The sequence below is a fragment of the Dendronephthya gigantea genome, unplaced genomic scaffold (assembly GCF_004324835.1).
Source record: "Dendronephthya gigantea isolate DGI-Jeju-01 unplaced genomic scaffold, DenGig_1.0 000046F, whole genome shotgun sequence".
Classification (NCBI taxonomy): domain Eukaryota; kingdom Metazoa; phylum Cnidaria; class Anthozoa; order Malacalcyonacea; family Nephtheidae; genus Dendronephthya; species Dendronephthya gigantea.
In genome coordinates, this window is record NW_021163056.1 from 1,235,585 (window position 1) to 1,251,378 (window position 15,794).

General features: G+C 36.2%; 2 protein-coding genes across 2 annotated transcripts; both read left to right on the forward strand.

Moving 5' to 3' along the window:
* The first annotated feature begins 586 nt into the window (after positions 1 to 586).
* On the forward strand, positions 587 to 1,345 carry LOC114527756. Its single transcript, XM_028549449.1, has one exon. It carries the CDS (start codon positions 587 to 589, stop codon positions 1,343 to 1,345), a length of 759 nt encoding a protein of 252 aa, XP_028405250.1.
* A 10,960-nt stretch (positions 1,346 to 12,305) lies between these two features.
* Positions 12,306 to 13,088, forward strand: LOC114527757. The gene is made up of 2 exons (XM_028549450.1): positions 12,306 to 12,547; positions 12,668 to 13,088. The coding sequence occupies exons 1-2, from the start codon at positions 12,306 to 12,308 to the stop codon at positions 13,086 to 13,088; spliced, it is 663 nt and encodes a 220-aa protein (XP_028405251.1).
* The last annotated feature ends 2,706 nt before the right edge of the window (positions 13,089 to 15,794 follow it).

Here is a 15,794-nt window from a genome sequence, read left to right on the forward strand (position 1 = left end):
CTTTACAAATTTGTTAGTTATTTCTAATTCTGAAATACACCAATGATAAAAGTACCATTTAAATTTCAACATTTTCGTTTTTAGGTAAGATTTAAGTAACGGCTGTGTATTTTATATTTATATGAAATGAAATATCCTTTAACATAATTTTTTTCATTCCAGATAAAAATGTCAAAACGAAAAATAGAAACAGGTAATATTTTTTAATGTTTTTAATATTCCATCAACATTCAATTTAAACGAAGCTGATATATAGAATTAATCAGAGGGTGATAATTTGTTTTTGGTTAACTAATATACATTATTTTTTTATACAGAACAAGAACCTTTGGAAGGCTATATTCACTCGGTATCTCCGATGAAAACAGCAAAAACGTCAAAAGTAAAATACTTCAACTATTCTTTGGAAAAGCATGACAAGACTTTGAAAGGTGTCTGCTTTTCTCCTCAGAAGTATACAGAAATAAAAACCTTGGAGAAAACTAAAAGTCCTATAAAAGTGGAAAATTACAAATTTTCAACAAATAACGACATCATAATTGACCAGAAGTCGTCACTGTCACCTCTTGAAAACATCCCATTTGCCATGTCTAAAATCATAAAACCCAATGATGTGACCAATATTGTATCCCTGATGAATGTTACTGCAGAGCAGGTTATTACCCTCAAGGCTGAAGTAACACACGTTGCATCTGTGAAGAAAATTATCAGTCAACACCATGGTCAATTGCAGAAGCAGGAAGTAATGCTAAGAGATCCAACAGGAACTATCAAACTGGTATTATGGGAACAATACGTCAATACTCTTATTGTCAATACAACGTATATCTTGGAAAACATGAAATTGAAAGTCTACAACGACGAGAGATACCTCAACACACCGAAAGATGAAGACTTCAAACATACAGAAGTTGAGCCATTTCTACAGCCATTACCAGAAGCCGAACATGTCATTGATACACCGTCAATTTCCGGCAAAATAGTTGGCATTAAAGATGTAACCACTGCAACAGCGTGCACCTCTTGTGGAAAATTAACCCAACCATATCAGTCTTCAACCACGCTTGGCCAATGTGAAGCATGCAATCTCATACAAATTCTAAGCTCATGTAAACTTCATTGGTCCCTGCGCCTTCTGGTCAAGGCTTCAGATAATGTAACAAAGCGAAACATCACCCTTTATCACCAACAACTTCTTCAACTGCTCAGTGTTTTGAATATACACCTTGACCTTAATTCGGTTTCTGTTGAGGAACTTACCATTTCTCTACTAGAAAAGAACGCAGAAGTGAAAATTGATTATGAAGGAGGCAACAATAAGCTCATAAACATTTCAAAATTATAAACAAACTGGTTTTCCAAACATTCTTTCCATTTTGAAGTTACTTGTTATTTTTAATTTAAAAAAAAGAACATGCATAGAGTATGAAATCTAACAGAGTATGAACTCGCTTTCAAAAAATTGTTCTTGTTCGAAGTTTTGTTATTTAAAAAAAAGAACATTGAACATATTATAAACCTATAATTTAGATATATTCAGATTTTGTTACGAAAAAAATAATAAAAATCGATATGTACATTTCGCAGCACTTCACTTTCTATTAGAAATTTCTAGTCCAGGATACCTGTTTATTTGAAAGCCTCCAATAATAATGAATCTGCTACAGTTTTGGATCTCTTTATTCAAGCTGTTGGTCAGTCAGGACTTCCTTCGTGTGTGAGGTGTGACAAGGGTGGGCGTTGCACGAAGCGTGGATAGTGAAGTGGATAGCTATCCAATAGATAAGTTAAAATTTACCGGAAGAAAACAGGATTATCCTGAAATTTTGTACCACGACGTCAGCTGTTGCTAAGCATTTATAACATTGAATTCATAATCATTACGAATTCTCGAGTATAGTTACTGAATGGAAAAGACTTGAACAAGTGATTTGCTCGAACTTTGCACTTCACATCATAGTGATTTTATTAAACACATAGCAATTTTATTCCTTGACCTTGTGACGCTTTGCCTTTCGGTTCCATAACAAGTTTATATAGGAACACATTTTAATGTTCGTGAATGAAATTACTTAGATATTAGCAAGTTTCCTTGGAATAGGTTTAATCTTTCTTTGCATATTCGCGTTTATAAACTGATTAGAAGCGTATAGTAAATTTACCGCCTGTTATAAATGTCCAAAAAATCGCTGCTCGAAACGGGATGTGTAGGCAACGTGAAACGCTGCTGCAACAAATTGCACTTCGAAAACATGTTTAATAGTGAATACAATCATGATGTGTATTAGTTTGTTAAAACACAGTAACAGGAATATTGCATTTTTGTCTTATTTTATATAAATGTTTACAGTGTTACCTTGTATCTTTGAATGTATCCACTGGATAGTGGATTTAAACCACCTCCGGACCTTTAAACCACCTCCGGACCTTGGACCCGGTAGATAGCGATTTTTATCCGCTGGATAAAGTTATCCAAGCTTTGTGCAACGGAAATCACACGCTGGATAAAACTTATCCGTTGGATAGCGAGTTATCCGTTGGATAGCGACTTATCCACCTTTCGAACAACCAGCCCCTGGTGTAGTTATAATGTAGATACCTGAAAATAAGCAAGTGATTCAGACAAAAATTCAGAGAGCACCCACAATCAACGGATAGAGCGATTGTGTGTGATGTGTACGAGCGCTGCTTGGACCTATTCTATCAATTTTTTTTTCATTTTCGGAGAGGAACGAATTCCTTAACATCCTCAATTATATACATATGTGGTGTCTGCATTATGTGTATCTCCCAATACTAAATAGGCACTTGGAAGCTTGGAGAAATGCATGGATTGACCATCCAATTAGAAAAGAACAGAACAAACCCCCCATGCAGTATGCAGTTATGGATTCATGGCCATCTTTGCAATAACTTGAGAATAGCTGGAAGAGATGATGCGATGGTACTCGTAAATTACATACACTGCCCTGCATAGTATTTTAGTCTAGTACTCCATTGTGCATGATATTTCAGTTTGCAGTTTTAGACTGTTTTGAGATTGTGTCATTCATGTCTTTTTTTCCTTCTTTTGTAGACCCAAGATTTTATATAATATGGGGTAGATGGGGAAGGTCCAATAGGCGATGGTAATGATAATACTGTTGAAGTATCAGTAACAACATGTCCCCTTAATGTTCAGTTGCAGGAACTTAGAAATCAAATTAACCCATCAGTTCAGGATGACAATTACGGTGTTATGTGTATACACTTTATTGAAACAGTGAACAATTGTTCAAAGAATGTTATTTTGTTAATTAAAACGTTAAAACCAACCTGTCTAAACATAATTTCAAAGATAAGGCAGTTCTGTTATGACATGACAGTAAAATCTCTGGATACTGTGCAGAGTATCTGTATAATACTGTAACATCTTAACATCGTAACTTCAACCTGTAACATAGACAGCATAAAATGTACTGTGTATTCATATAGCTAAACTGTTCATCTCATGATATTAACTAACAACCATACATTGAAACTCTTAATAATTTAACATTAAAAAAAACCCCTGGGAAATCAACTTTCTGTTATGTCCTCACATAACTGCTGATACTGTCAATATTAATATATAGAGTTAGTTTATTGTCATGAAAGTTCTGCTAAAAACTAGAAAATGCCCTTCCACTACTGTAACACACAGCTCTTAGTGAAGATGAGAAGGCACTTTGGTCCAGGAATGACCCAAGTAATGTTACAGAATTAGAACATGTTGAAGAACATGCACTCAGCATCATAAAGTGATAGTTTGATATGTCCAAGAACAAACTGTTGTAAACGTGGTGAGCCTGTTGAAAACACTATAAAGGACATCAGATCTTCAGGGGTACAATGTTTCAGGTAATTACACAGGAATTCTTGGACAACTTTTTCGGCTGGACTGATGTCAGGTGGGAATTGCAGTTGCATAATAACACCCTCAGCAGTTAGCTGCTTGTGGCCTGCTACAAATAATTCTTTGAATAACTTAGGGTGCAATTCCATTCTTTCAGCAAAGCCAAGAGTCTTCAAGCCCTCTCTCGACTGGCCCAGAACAACTTTTGGTTTGGCTATGGCATCATGGACTATCAGGCTTTGTATAACTGTGCGCTTATTTTCATTCTACATAAGAGTTTTTTAGTAAGCGTTTTTAGAGTGCAGACATATCATGAGCTACTGTGCAAAGTCATCATTATTGATTGGCTACTGCACAAAAATACATATTATAACCTCCATTACCTCATCCTGATCAAGTGTTTCAACATCCTCCACTTCAGCTACCTGAAATCAGTTTGGACAAAACGTTTACTAGTAGCTAAAACTATTAGAATCAACAGGAAAGTTAAAAGGGCATAAGTGATGTGAAAATTGTTCTGGTCTACTGCAATTCACATTGAAGCTTTGCAGATCAAGACAGTATTGGATGATCAATCATTGTTAGTCATTTACAAATACAGCAGTCCAAAATGTAAAGAAGGTATTGCCTGTTGTATATGCATTTGACAATAAATTATACACTTATTTACAGCCGATTCCGTTTGACCGTAAAACAACATGCGTTCGCAAAGCACGTTGGGATGTTTAAAATTACCTGTTTCTAGGGTCAAATGACATCGTTGCTAAGGGCGGACTTACGGTAGTTTTCTAGTTGAATTGATATAGAATGTGGCGAGTAAACAAGAAAGGTCGTTGTTTTCGAAATGGAAAGGCCCTCTCGCCTAACAGAAGAAGTAGTATTATTGACGAAATGGTATTCAGGGGAGGCAATAAAGACACAGGTGTTTTTACAGGGAATTTCGCTAATATTGCGAATAAATTTGAAGTTTCGAATGTGACAGTATCAAAATTATGGCGCCAATACTGCGAGACTGAGAGCCTTCAACCAAGGAATGGAGGGGGAAATAGACGAAGTTTGTCCGATGGTGACATTCAGTTAATCGAATTCCTAAAAATGCAGAACCCGTCTATTACATATTCAGAAATTCAGGAGTGCTTATATGAGTTCGGAGATCTACCAGAAGGCAATACGTCGACAACCTCTCTTTGTAATGCGGTCCGATATAGATTACCGAGTGGACAATTTTCGTTCAAAAAAATCACGACTGTGGCTGAAGAACGATTCACAATTGCTAACATGGCTTATACGCAGCTTTTCGTGGACTATCTGTACGGAAAAGATCCCTATAAGCTTAAGTATTTTGATGAGTGTGGAATAAAACTTCCAGACAATGGATTACGAAATTATGGTCATGCCAAAGTCGGAAAGAGGGCAGTCGAGGTTCGTAGATACTCCCAAACAGCCAATGTAACTCTTAACCTTTTGTGCAGTTTGACAGGGGTTACGTACGCGAACACAGTAAATGGCCCGTCAAATACTTTAGAATTTCTACGATTCTTTGAAGATGCATTTCATTCGTTTGATCCAAATACTGGACGACCATGCTTGGAACCTGGTGATGTAATAGTTATGGACAATTGTCCATTTCATCACAATGACGGTGGTGAGATCTTGGAGGATTTTCTCAATGAATTAAACATAGAGTTGGTATACATGCCATGTAACAGTCCAGATTTTAACCCTGCAGAGTACGTATTTAGAAAAATCAAGACCTTGATGAAATACAGGCTGTGGGATTTAACGAATGCAAACCTATAGAGTCTCTGTACAATAGTATAAATTCGATAACATTAGGCGATATGCGTGAATTCTTTCGCATAACAGGTTACTTACAAGTTTGAATTTTTGTGCTTTATGCTGAATATGTTGTGTTCCAATTTGTTACTTTGTTTATAGTATTGTAAATGCATGAATGAAATTGTAATTCTTTATTCAATTTAAAGTGCTTGTTTGAACTTAGTTTGAATTCATTTGTTCAACAAATTGTTTCTATGCAATTTACACTTTTACCCAATCACACTTTGTTGGAAGAATAAAAAATTAAATCTTTGAGGTGATTCTGTTTTGCAAGGTTGCCTGACAAAATCAGTATTTCATAAGGTTCAAACATGCCAAAAGAATTTTTAAAAAGATTGATATACACCACTATTAACTGAATTTTCAGGAAATTTGAATAATGAACAAGAACAAAATATAAAAATAAACAAAAAACAATGCAAGTTCCTGTTGTAGTAATTATTTTCAATTTGAGATTGCAAACTTCCAGCTTACACCAAACTGAATTTTTAAATAAATTTGTAGCTAAAGAAGTTGACTTCAAATACACATAGCAAAAATCGCTTAAATGCTTTATGGCTATGCGACAGTGTGTATTGTGTTTTGGTTCATATAATTATATTCCAATCATAAATCTGAAATTTCTTTAAATCAAACAGTCATCCCAGAAGTTTACAATGTCAATGATGAAAAGCTTCAGTAAAAATGTAATCAATGTTTATAGCAGCACCGCTATTAAATTTAAAAAACCCAACAGCTCGTTAAAATAGAAATTATGTTGTAAACAAGTTACTGCAGCAACGTGTAAACGCTATATGATCATAGTTGATGTGTTTTTGGAAACTTTGTTAGCGTTTTCGCTGCAGTTGCAATAATGCTGCGGCTGCATTAGCTTCGAATTCAATATCTATTTCAGTGGAATTTGTTGTGCTTGGACTATCTGCACCTAAACACGCGCTAGAGGCTTGAATCGTATCTGTAGAGTCCATCTCTGTATCTGTAGAGTCCATCTCTTCATGCTGTAGTCGAATTGCTAATCTGAAATCCTTCTCCTCTTGCACAGAAGCAGGAAAACAACCCAAACTTGACTTGCTAAACGTGGCACCAGATTTATTTGGTTTTGACAAAACTTCAGTTGACCGCTCAACAAGACTGTTTCCTTTGTTAGTATCTGTGGGGAAATTGATGCCGTACTGATTTGAAAGCAGGCGTTTCTGTGAACTCGTCCGATGATCGGTTAATGCAGTAGAAGAATCAAGGACCACGCTGTTGAGCAGTTCGAGTACGTTTTCTCTGGAAGGAAGTTTTCCATGTAAATTTTTCTGCAGGATAGCAACATCTTTGTTTAAAAGTGTCCAGTTTCGTTGCCCATACGGGGTGTATCTGCGAGGTAATTCCGCTACAATTACATCCTCTATTTGCTTTGGGACGGATGTATTTACTTTATTCACCGCACTCTCGGCGTTTTGAATTTCATTTTGAGCTGCTGTAAGATTTCCTTCCAGTTTAGCTATTTCTCTTTGCAAAGTGGAAATTTTGATCTTGTCACCGGCATGTCTCGAAAGATTTCCGCACAAATACGCTGATTTACAAGGACTGTAGTCGCATCACTTTTTCATGTGGCCAAGTTTTAGGTGGCATTTACCACACGTTGTTACGTTCCCACCATTTTTCGCGTTCTGCTGAGAAGCTAATTGGATTTTTCTCTCACAACTTACGAGCTCCTGCTTTTTTGTTGTCAACAAACGTTGGATATCGTCTGCTGCCTTTTGTTTTTTTTGTGCGTATCTTTCCAAAGGAAGCATTATTCTTGGTTCCCGTCTGACCAAGTCGTCTTCTTCGTCGTCGTCATCTGACTCGTCGGGCAGAGGATTATCCTTCATTGGTGCAGACAGGGAAAGGGATCGTTTCGCTCGCAATGACCGAACAGTCGACTCACCACGTGCAGTTTTTTTGCGAAAGACATCCTTTCCATCAGCCTTCTCGGTAGCTGCCAGAGATGAACTATTCGCTATGTGCAAGCCAGGCGATTCAAAGGCGTAGGCCCTTATTGTGATATTTTTCTCATTCTCTAACAATCCCTTTATTTGAAAATTGAAATAGGACGACGACAAATCAACTTCTAAATTATCCTCCAAAATTATCAATCGCAAAGATGGACCAAACTTCTCCAAATGGGGAACCTCGGTTGTAAGACGTGTTTTGAATTCATCGTAAGTTAAACTCATTAGATCTTCTACCATAAAAATTGGCGTTACTCGCTTCGTTGCATAATAGTCGTAAATAATTTTAACTTTTACTAGCGACATATTGCTCGAGACACGACCAAAGTAGCTTCTATCTAGCGTGCCAACGCGAGTCTCGCCCTTAGCAACCACTTAGCAACGATGTCATTTGACCCTAGAAACAGGTAATTTTAAACATCCCAACGTGCTTTGCGAACGCATGTTGTTTTACGGTCAAACAGAATCAGCTGTATGTATGATACAGTATACTCGATCTGTAAAACATTCATTCACATTTCATATTCACATGAAATATAAGTTGGGGCATCCAAAATCTAAGCCTAAAATTTCAGATTTCATATCCAGAGCGGCTAGCCAGACTGGCAGACCCTAACTCCAAAATCAAGAAACACCAGATTATTAAGTTGATATAGAGTATTAAGTATTTAAAATTATAAAAAAACTTGCCTTTGTAATGAAGTTTCTCATCTGTGATGAGCAATCAATAGTAGTGAGACATTTTATTGCTTCGTCAACATTGCCACTAGCCAGATAATTGTATATTCCTGGACTAAAAATTGGAAGACCCAGGCCACTTTATAGGATACTATGGACAACTATGGTTTCCACTAATTTCAATAATCCAGAAGCAACAACAGTACTGCTGTTGTACACAGGGATGCAATATTCCTCTCCTTAAAAACGGTTTTAGCTATTTCAAGCAGTTCTGTGTAAAATTGACGCATAACACCTCCAGTATCTACTGCAGGCTGGCCAGTGTACACAATACAAAGCTTTTTTGCTGGATTAAATTCACTGTGCTTGTAATATAGTATCATTCAATACTTCATCTTCATCTACTTTCAACTTTTCTTTTGGGCCTTCGTCAAAATTCTTTTGAAAATTTTGTAGTTTGTTGTGCAAGGTACATGACATGTTGGTGTCAAAAGTTCTTGGTTGTTCAAATTCTCCAAAAGGACATGGTAGGTCTTCCGATTCACCATCTGATAAGATTACCGTATCATCATTAGGCAATGATTGTGATGGAATTGTGCCTGAAAAAATGTCATTAATTAAATTCTTACTACTGATATTTGGATATTATAAAATGGTGGCATTGTTTTTCTTTATAGTGGTAGTAACTTTGGAATATCAAACAAATAGTTTGAGTTGTTTTACCTTGTGCTAAATAACATATCATTCATTGTTGGTTGCATCTTTAAAAGTAACTAGGGATCCAAAAATAGTGCAAAGTTTTCATGCCCTGTAATACCTAAGCAACCAGACGTTTGTCCTAACCATAAACATTTTGACTTATGCTAGTAAAAATATAATGAACTATGTTAAACATTAATCAAAAGGAAATTACTCAAAGTACTCAAAGGTAGGTTACAGTCGCTTCTGCGCGTGTGCGAAGTGTGCTCACACTTTGTTTTGATTCTTGCAATTTGAAAACATTGCACAATATTTAGTGTTCACAATTCAGGCAAGATGGCCGACGCACGAGAGTGAAAAATTTTATTGTTCCTAACGCTTACTAATATTCTCATCAAAAGAAGCGATACAGTCATTGAATCAATATCATATCTAAAAAAGATGCGTCTGAAGTGTATTTTTGCGAATATGGCTTCGAGCAAATGTTTTAAAATGAAGCATAAATAAAGATTGAAGTGCAACATGTCTGGGGTACGAATCCTTGATATTTATTACTGGCACACATTTTGACTTGAGTTTAAAACTTTTTGTAATTTGTTAATGGGAAGAGCGAGTAATTGGTGGCATGTATCGTTTGTTATCGTTGGCACGTGTGGAATCAAGTTTTCACAAGTATTTCCGGCGCACAAAAAACTTCCTAATAATGCTTCGCAGGCTAGTCCGAATGTATGGAACAGTTCCAATAAGTCATGAAGAGTAAAGACGTATGTATCTTCCTTGATGGAACTAAACATGAAGGTACAGTACTTGTGGATTGATGGTTTTTAACTACGTATTAACTTTTATCTAATACATCTGCAAGAAATCAGCTTATATAACAACCATATGGGTCATATGGGATCACCACCCACCATAAACTAATGTAAAAAAATCTCTTGGTAAATGATTGATATTCACTGCTTGTATTAAGCTGCATTGTTGACTATCTTCCATATTTTTATAATAAAGGTATTTTTATAACAAATGTAACATGCATTGTAAAATTTCAAATTTATATAGTGGAAAATAAATCAAAGTGACTATATGTGAGATTATTATTTTTCAAGAAATCTTTTGATAATACTATATGTTTATTATATTTCTTAATTATATATTGGAATGAGACTAATAATTATAATTCTTCTTTAGGGCCAGTTTTTAAGGGCTGTAGTTGGGAACAATTAATAGAAAGATTGGTTTTACAAGTTACAACAGAAGCAAAATTTGCAGCAAACATATCCTGAAGTCCTTCCACCTTTAATTAGAACTGATAGAACCCATCAGTCAAGTAGACTACAGACATGCAAGTGTGCATCATTTACAAACTATGACTCTGAGTAGGCAGGAAATTATAAGCTCTGAAAATTACTCCACTTAAAAGAGAAAGTAAATTTTACAATCCTAAACTGAACTATCCACATTGTATTAGTAGATTACTGTTGCTTCAGAGTTACCCAGACATATAGTACCATCAAGCTTTAATTTTTAGTGTATCAAAAATAGACAAGTCATTTCAGACAATAAAAAAATTGTTGCACTAATTGTTGTGTTTGAATACATCTATATTTGAATATCTGATATATGAATTTAATGGCTTGCTCCTTATGAAGTAAAATACTACCATAAGACTTTAGACTTAATCCCATCAACATGCCGAGGATTTTCATTAAAATTTACGGTGATAGCAAGCAAGGGAGGGTGTAATCAGGGCCGTAGCTAGAAGCTTAATTGGGGGGTGCATATTCATATATTCGTTTTATGCCCGAATGATTTCTTTTGTATGCTGTTGTTCCTATGGTATATAAACATGAATATATGAATATACACCCCCCCAATTAAGCGGTCTAGCTACGGCCCTGGGTGTAATATATGTTTTAAGCATTGCACATTGAAATATATATAAGTAACAAATGCCAATTGCCCAAATTTCTTCTTTTAAAATATCTAAGACAACCTCCCTTTAGTGGGGAGATCTAACTATCTGTAACACATGGTAAAGGTCCAGAATGTTTTAGGATTGCAACAGCCACATTTGCTACACTGGAACACTTTCTGGTATGGTTGATAGTTCCACCTGGGAATTCATTATTTGTCATCTTCACCAAATTCTATCTACAGGGTGTATCAAAAAAATGTCCCAAATGTAAAATTTCCGTTTTTTAGAATATTTTGCAGAATTTGGGAAATTTTTGTGTTCCTAGAGATAGTTAAGACTAATCTGGTATACCTAGGCCAAGTTTAGTTTTTCATTAACAAAATTATGTTACCGGGGGGGGGGGGTGGTTCCTTTCCACTGATATTGAGAGGGCTTGCGTGCAAAAATGTGAAGCTGAAATTGAGATATTATTTAGCTGTCTAAAAGTAGGAAAGCTTTTTAATAAACTGTTAAAAAGTTTCAGGAAAAATAATGCAAACTGGGAGCAACGCGCGACCCCTAAAAGTGACAAATATTTCATTGCGCGCAGTGGATTAAATGCATGGTTGATTTTAGCGTGACCGATCTCATGCAAGGCTGGGCAAATGAATAAATTAAAGGGGAAATCCACCCTGAACATAAATTATGGTGAAATGAAAGGCCTTAATATAAGTAGTCGCTGCGTAAAATATTTTGTCCCAGATCATTTTTGTTAGCGATTTATTGTGCGCTATATACCTTTAAAAATTGCAAATAGAAGCTCGCAATTTTGCCATATTACGGCGGCTCATTAAAGCTCAGCGGTTTGCGGTCGTGACGTCGCTCGAGTGCTTCTATCCGCATCGTGAGTGCTTAATTGTATGGAATTGTTGTTGTGGTTTCTACTCGAAGGACATTTCGTGAAATTTTTACGTATTTTATGGCTTTGTAACTCGGAATTTATCTGTGTCTACGCAGTACTTGTTATTGTCTCACTCTTCTGTCACTGTGGAAAGTCGATACGATATGGGGCAGGATGTTAGAAGATATTAAACATATGACTGTTTACATGATTCTGAACTTGACAACGCTAATACTATAGGAAGCAAAGATATTGATATAAATCGGATTTCTGATCAATGTCGTAAGTTAGTCTGCAGAATGATAAGACTTTCCTGTAATATAATATTGAAATAATGTATGTTTGATCATAATAAAGTGTTTCTTTTATTCATGAAACCGTGTTCACTGTTGATTGTTGAGAGATTGTGTATAAATTTTTTACCTTTTACTCTGCCAAATGGAGCCAATGTCGGGCGTAAAACATATTCACACTACCGACGATGAAGAAAGTGATACATCTAGCGGCAGTATAAGCGACGAAGATGACACTTATGCGTATGCTGAGGGAGAAATAATGGGTTTACAACCTTACCAGTTCGAGCCTGTCCTAGAGATTGTGGCTGCCTCGGAAAGTGATGATAGCGGCGATGAAAGTAGCGAATATGAAGAAGATGAAAATAGATTGGCCAACTCAGACTGGTAAGCTGTTTCTTTTTAGGGATATAAAATTTAATTAAATTGGCATTTTAAAATTGAGGTGTATTTCAAACCTTGTAAAAGGTGCCTTTCCTGTATCTTACAGTATAAAATTATTTACAGGTGTACCTGTGAACATTGTCAAATCATGGACCGTCCTGAAGAATGCGTATGCTGTCATGAAGTAGCTGAGGTTATGAACAAAAACGACGAAGTTTTTGAGACAGACAAGCTAGAGAGTAAACCTAATTGTATAACCGACAATCCTGCATTTGCATCTGTTTGTTTAAATCCATGGGTTCTTCAAGTTGCCTGGTATCATTACAAGCAGCAGTATGGAACAACAGCAACTGAAGGTCCAGGACATAAAAGGAACAGACATGTTGCTTATCGACAGTTTGTTAGGTGGTGTTGGGGTACCTTGGGGAAGGAAATTAGAGTACCTTTGCCATCATGTGCAGTTAGCTGTATAAGAGCACATTTCTGTCCCCCTGGCTTAGAAGAATTTTTCGAGTTTGAAGGTTTTCATTTTGCTGATGAATGAGTAGGGGTAGTTTTTCTTAAACAAAATGTTTATATAGATCTATAAGTAATATTTCCAAAAATTACGAGTGTGAAATGTTTTATAAGAAGAAATCCATGTCTCAATCACTTTGACATCCTGGATTTGTGTTTCTCAATCACAGACTGTTTACTAGGTTTAGTCTCCTTGGCAATGTGTTTTGGCATTTTAGCTGGTTCTTTAATAACTTTAATGCCATGTTTCTTTGCTTTCACCACATCAGCCAGCATTGAAGACAGATAATTATAATTTTTCTTCTCCTTTATTGGCTTGCAAACCCAACTCTTATTTGCCTTGGGTTTTTCTACCTTGAACTGTTGTTGTCCCTTGTTTTTACCACTTTTGACCAATGCTTGTGGTCTGTTGCAATTGTGATTGTGATCCAAAGCTGCAAGCTGCGTTCGAGCTAACATACCTCTGTAGCTGAAGTGCTTTCTCTTTGGCACGTATTTAAGCATAAGAGAGTGGAATACTTCCAGTGCACCGGTGTGACGAAATTCTGTCAGTTTCTCCATGTCTTTCAGTAGCTTTTTGTTGTTTACTACATCTTCAAGTGCAACATGTGGAGGAGATCCAGGTTTTAGCCATGGCACTCGTTTCTTTTCACTTCTGCTCAATGTGTGATGCATACATTTCTTAAAGTGCTTGCAACCCCTCCATCTGTGCTTATTTGCAACATGGTGAATGATTGAAAGCCACTTCTCTATCATCACAGCAATATCTCCACCACATGTTGCAACACTCCACCATAAATGGTTTGATATTGACTGGATCCAGGGTAGCAATTCTTCATTACACTTTTTTTTGGCTTTTTTTGTTAATTTCTTTGTAACTGACTTTGCTAAGTGCCAAACATCATATTGATGGACAATATTCGGAAAGTCCGACCTCATTCGAGCGGTAATCGTAACATGTCGGTCAGTTGTAAGGCATCGCACAGGTATTTGTTCGCCAATAAGCTTGTTCAAAGACCTTTTGCATCCCTCATATTCCATTGCATTTGAAGATGAAACTTCTGTCACTTGGACTAAGCTAAAGTCGATCAGCTTTCCAGAAGCTTCATCCATAAGAGAGTAGGTGCCATACTTTGCTGAATGACCTGGGCTGTCACACCGACCATCTCCAGCAACATTCAAAGGTTTGTTCAACTCTTTAACGTTTTGCAACAGTTGTTTTTGATGGTTGTGCCAGGTGTTGTGAACAACAGGGATAACATATTTATTTTGTACTTTATAGAAGGTGGTTTTACTTACTAACTGCATGTTGATGCATGATGCAAAATGATTTATGGGTGCAAATGTGTTTCCAGTAAGCAGAACAGCTGCTGGTATGAGTAGGTTGCTCAATGGCATTCCATCAACATATGGCTGTGAGTCCCATACATCTGTATGGCCCTGCATGCAAGTTGACTTTACTGATACCATGCTTCCTTTTTTTATCTTTTTCTTCTCAATTATGACCTGTCCACATGTATTACATAAATTAAAAAGTTTTTCCAAGGATTTTTCATTAACTAAAAAATTCTTGGATTGCAAAAAGGTATTTAAGGAAGTTTCAGGCTCAATTTCATCTATCTCATCTGGTAGAGGTTCATTGCCAGGCTGATAATCGTCATCTTGGTGATCATCAATTGAACTATTATAACTATTAGTTTCAGTTCCAGGTTCATCAAGGTCTTGGTTGTCATTAGAGGTTGATGCAATATCTGTGGATGGCAAGGTGTTCAGCTGTTCTTTGGCTTTTATATCAAAAAAATGTTGGTGATCAGCATAGTAGTTGTGATCTAATAAAAACGTGGGTGCAGATGGTGCTGGGTGGTCAATGGTATTACCAAGGTTGAATAGAAAACTTTCATCAGTTTGTGTTTGAGCATTAACAAGTGCCTTAGATGTAAGACAACACTGTGTTCCGATATTTATGTATGTGGGGAAATCGGTTCCTGTATTTTGATTCTGACAAGCTTCAATAGTGTCACAACTAATGTTATAACTTATAGTTGAAGTCCCTGCATCATCATTATCATGATCACTCAATCTTTCTGTCAATAATTGTTGCAAAATCTACATAGTCAAATGGAAAAAATGTCACACTACTATACGTGTAATTTTAATTTATTCTTTGGTTACCTATTGAAACCATAATTTATATTTTATAATTTAATTTTATACCTCATTTTTTTCTTGAGTACGACGTCGCCTTTCGCTCAATGTTCTGGTTTGGGTCTTTGGTGCATTCTCAGTGTGCTTAAAAATTGTTGGAACCGCGTCGGGTTTTAATTGCTTTCTCTTCGTCTGGCCGCACAATCTCTCAGAAAGCGGAATAACATAGCAATCAGGTGTGAAATGCTCATTACACACAAACGAATGTTTGGCATCTCGAGGATTATCTCGGCGAATTTGATGAAGCCAAAGTTTTTTCATGTGGTTAGTGGGTAAACGATGGTAAGATATGTCTGTTCCCTTAGTTTTGCGCCATCCATTAGTACATTTGGGCACCATGCAATGAGGCATTTTTTACTATTATTTCAACAAATTCCAAAGGTATATAACATATAAATTTATACTTCAACGAACGATAGCAACAACAAATACGAATTAACACAACTAGGTATAAAGTCAAAACACTTTATTATGATCAAACATACATTATTTCAATATTATATTACAGGAAAGTCTTATCATTCTGCAG

What these genes read in the sequence shown, in the direction of transcription:
- LOC114527756 (XM_028549449.1), top strand. Translation starts at nt 587, where the DNA reads ATGTCTAAAATCATAAAACCCAATGATGTGACCAATATTGTATCCCTG.
- LOC114527757 (XM_028549450.1), top strand. Translation starts at nt 12,306, where the DNA reads ATGGAGCCAATGTCGGGCGTAAAACATATTCACACTACCGACGATGAA. An exon ending in AGATTGGCCAACTCAGACTG is followed by an intron (nt 12,548 to 12,667) that starts GTAAGCTGTTTC and finishes AATTATTTACAG; the next exon opens with GTGTACCTGTGAACATTGTC.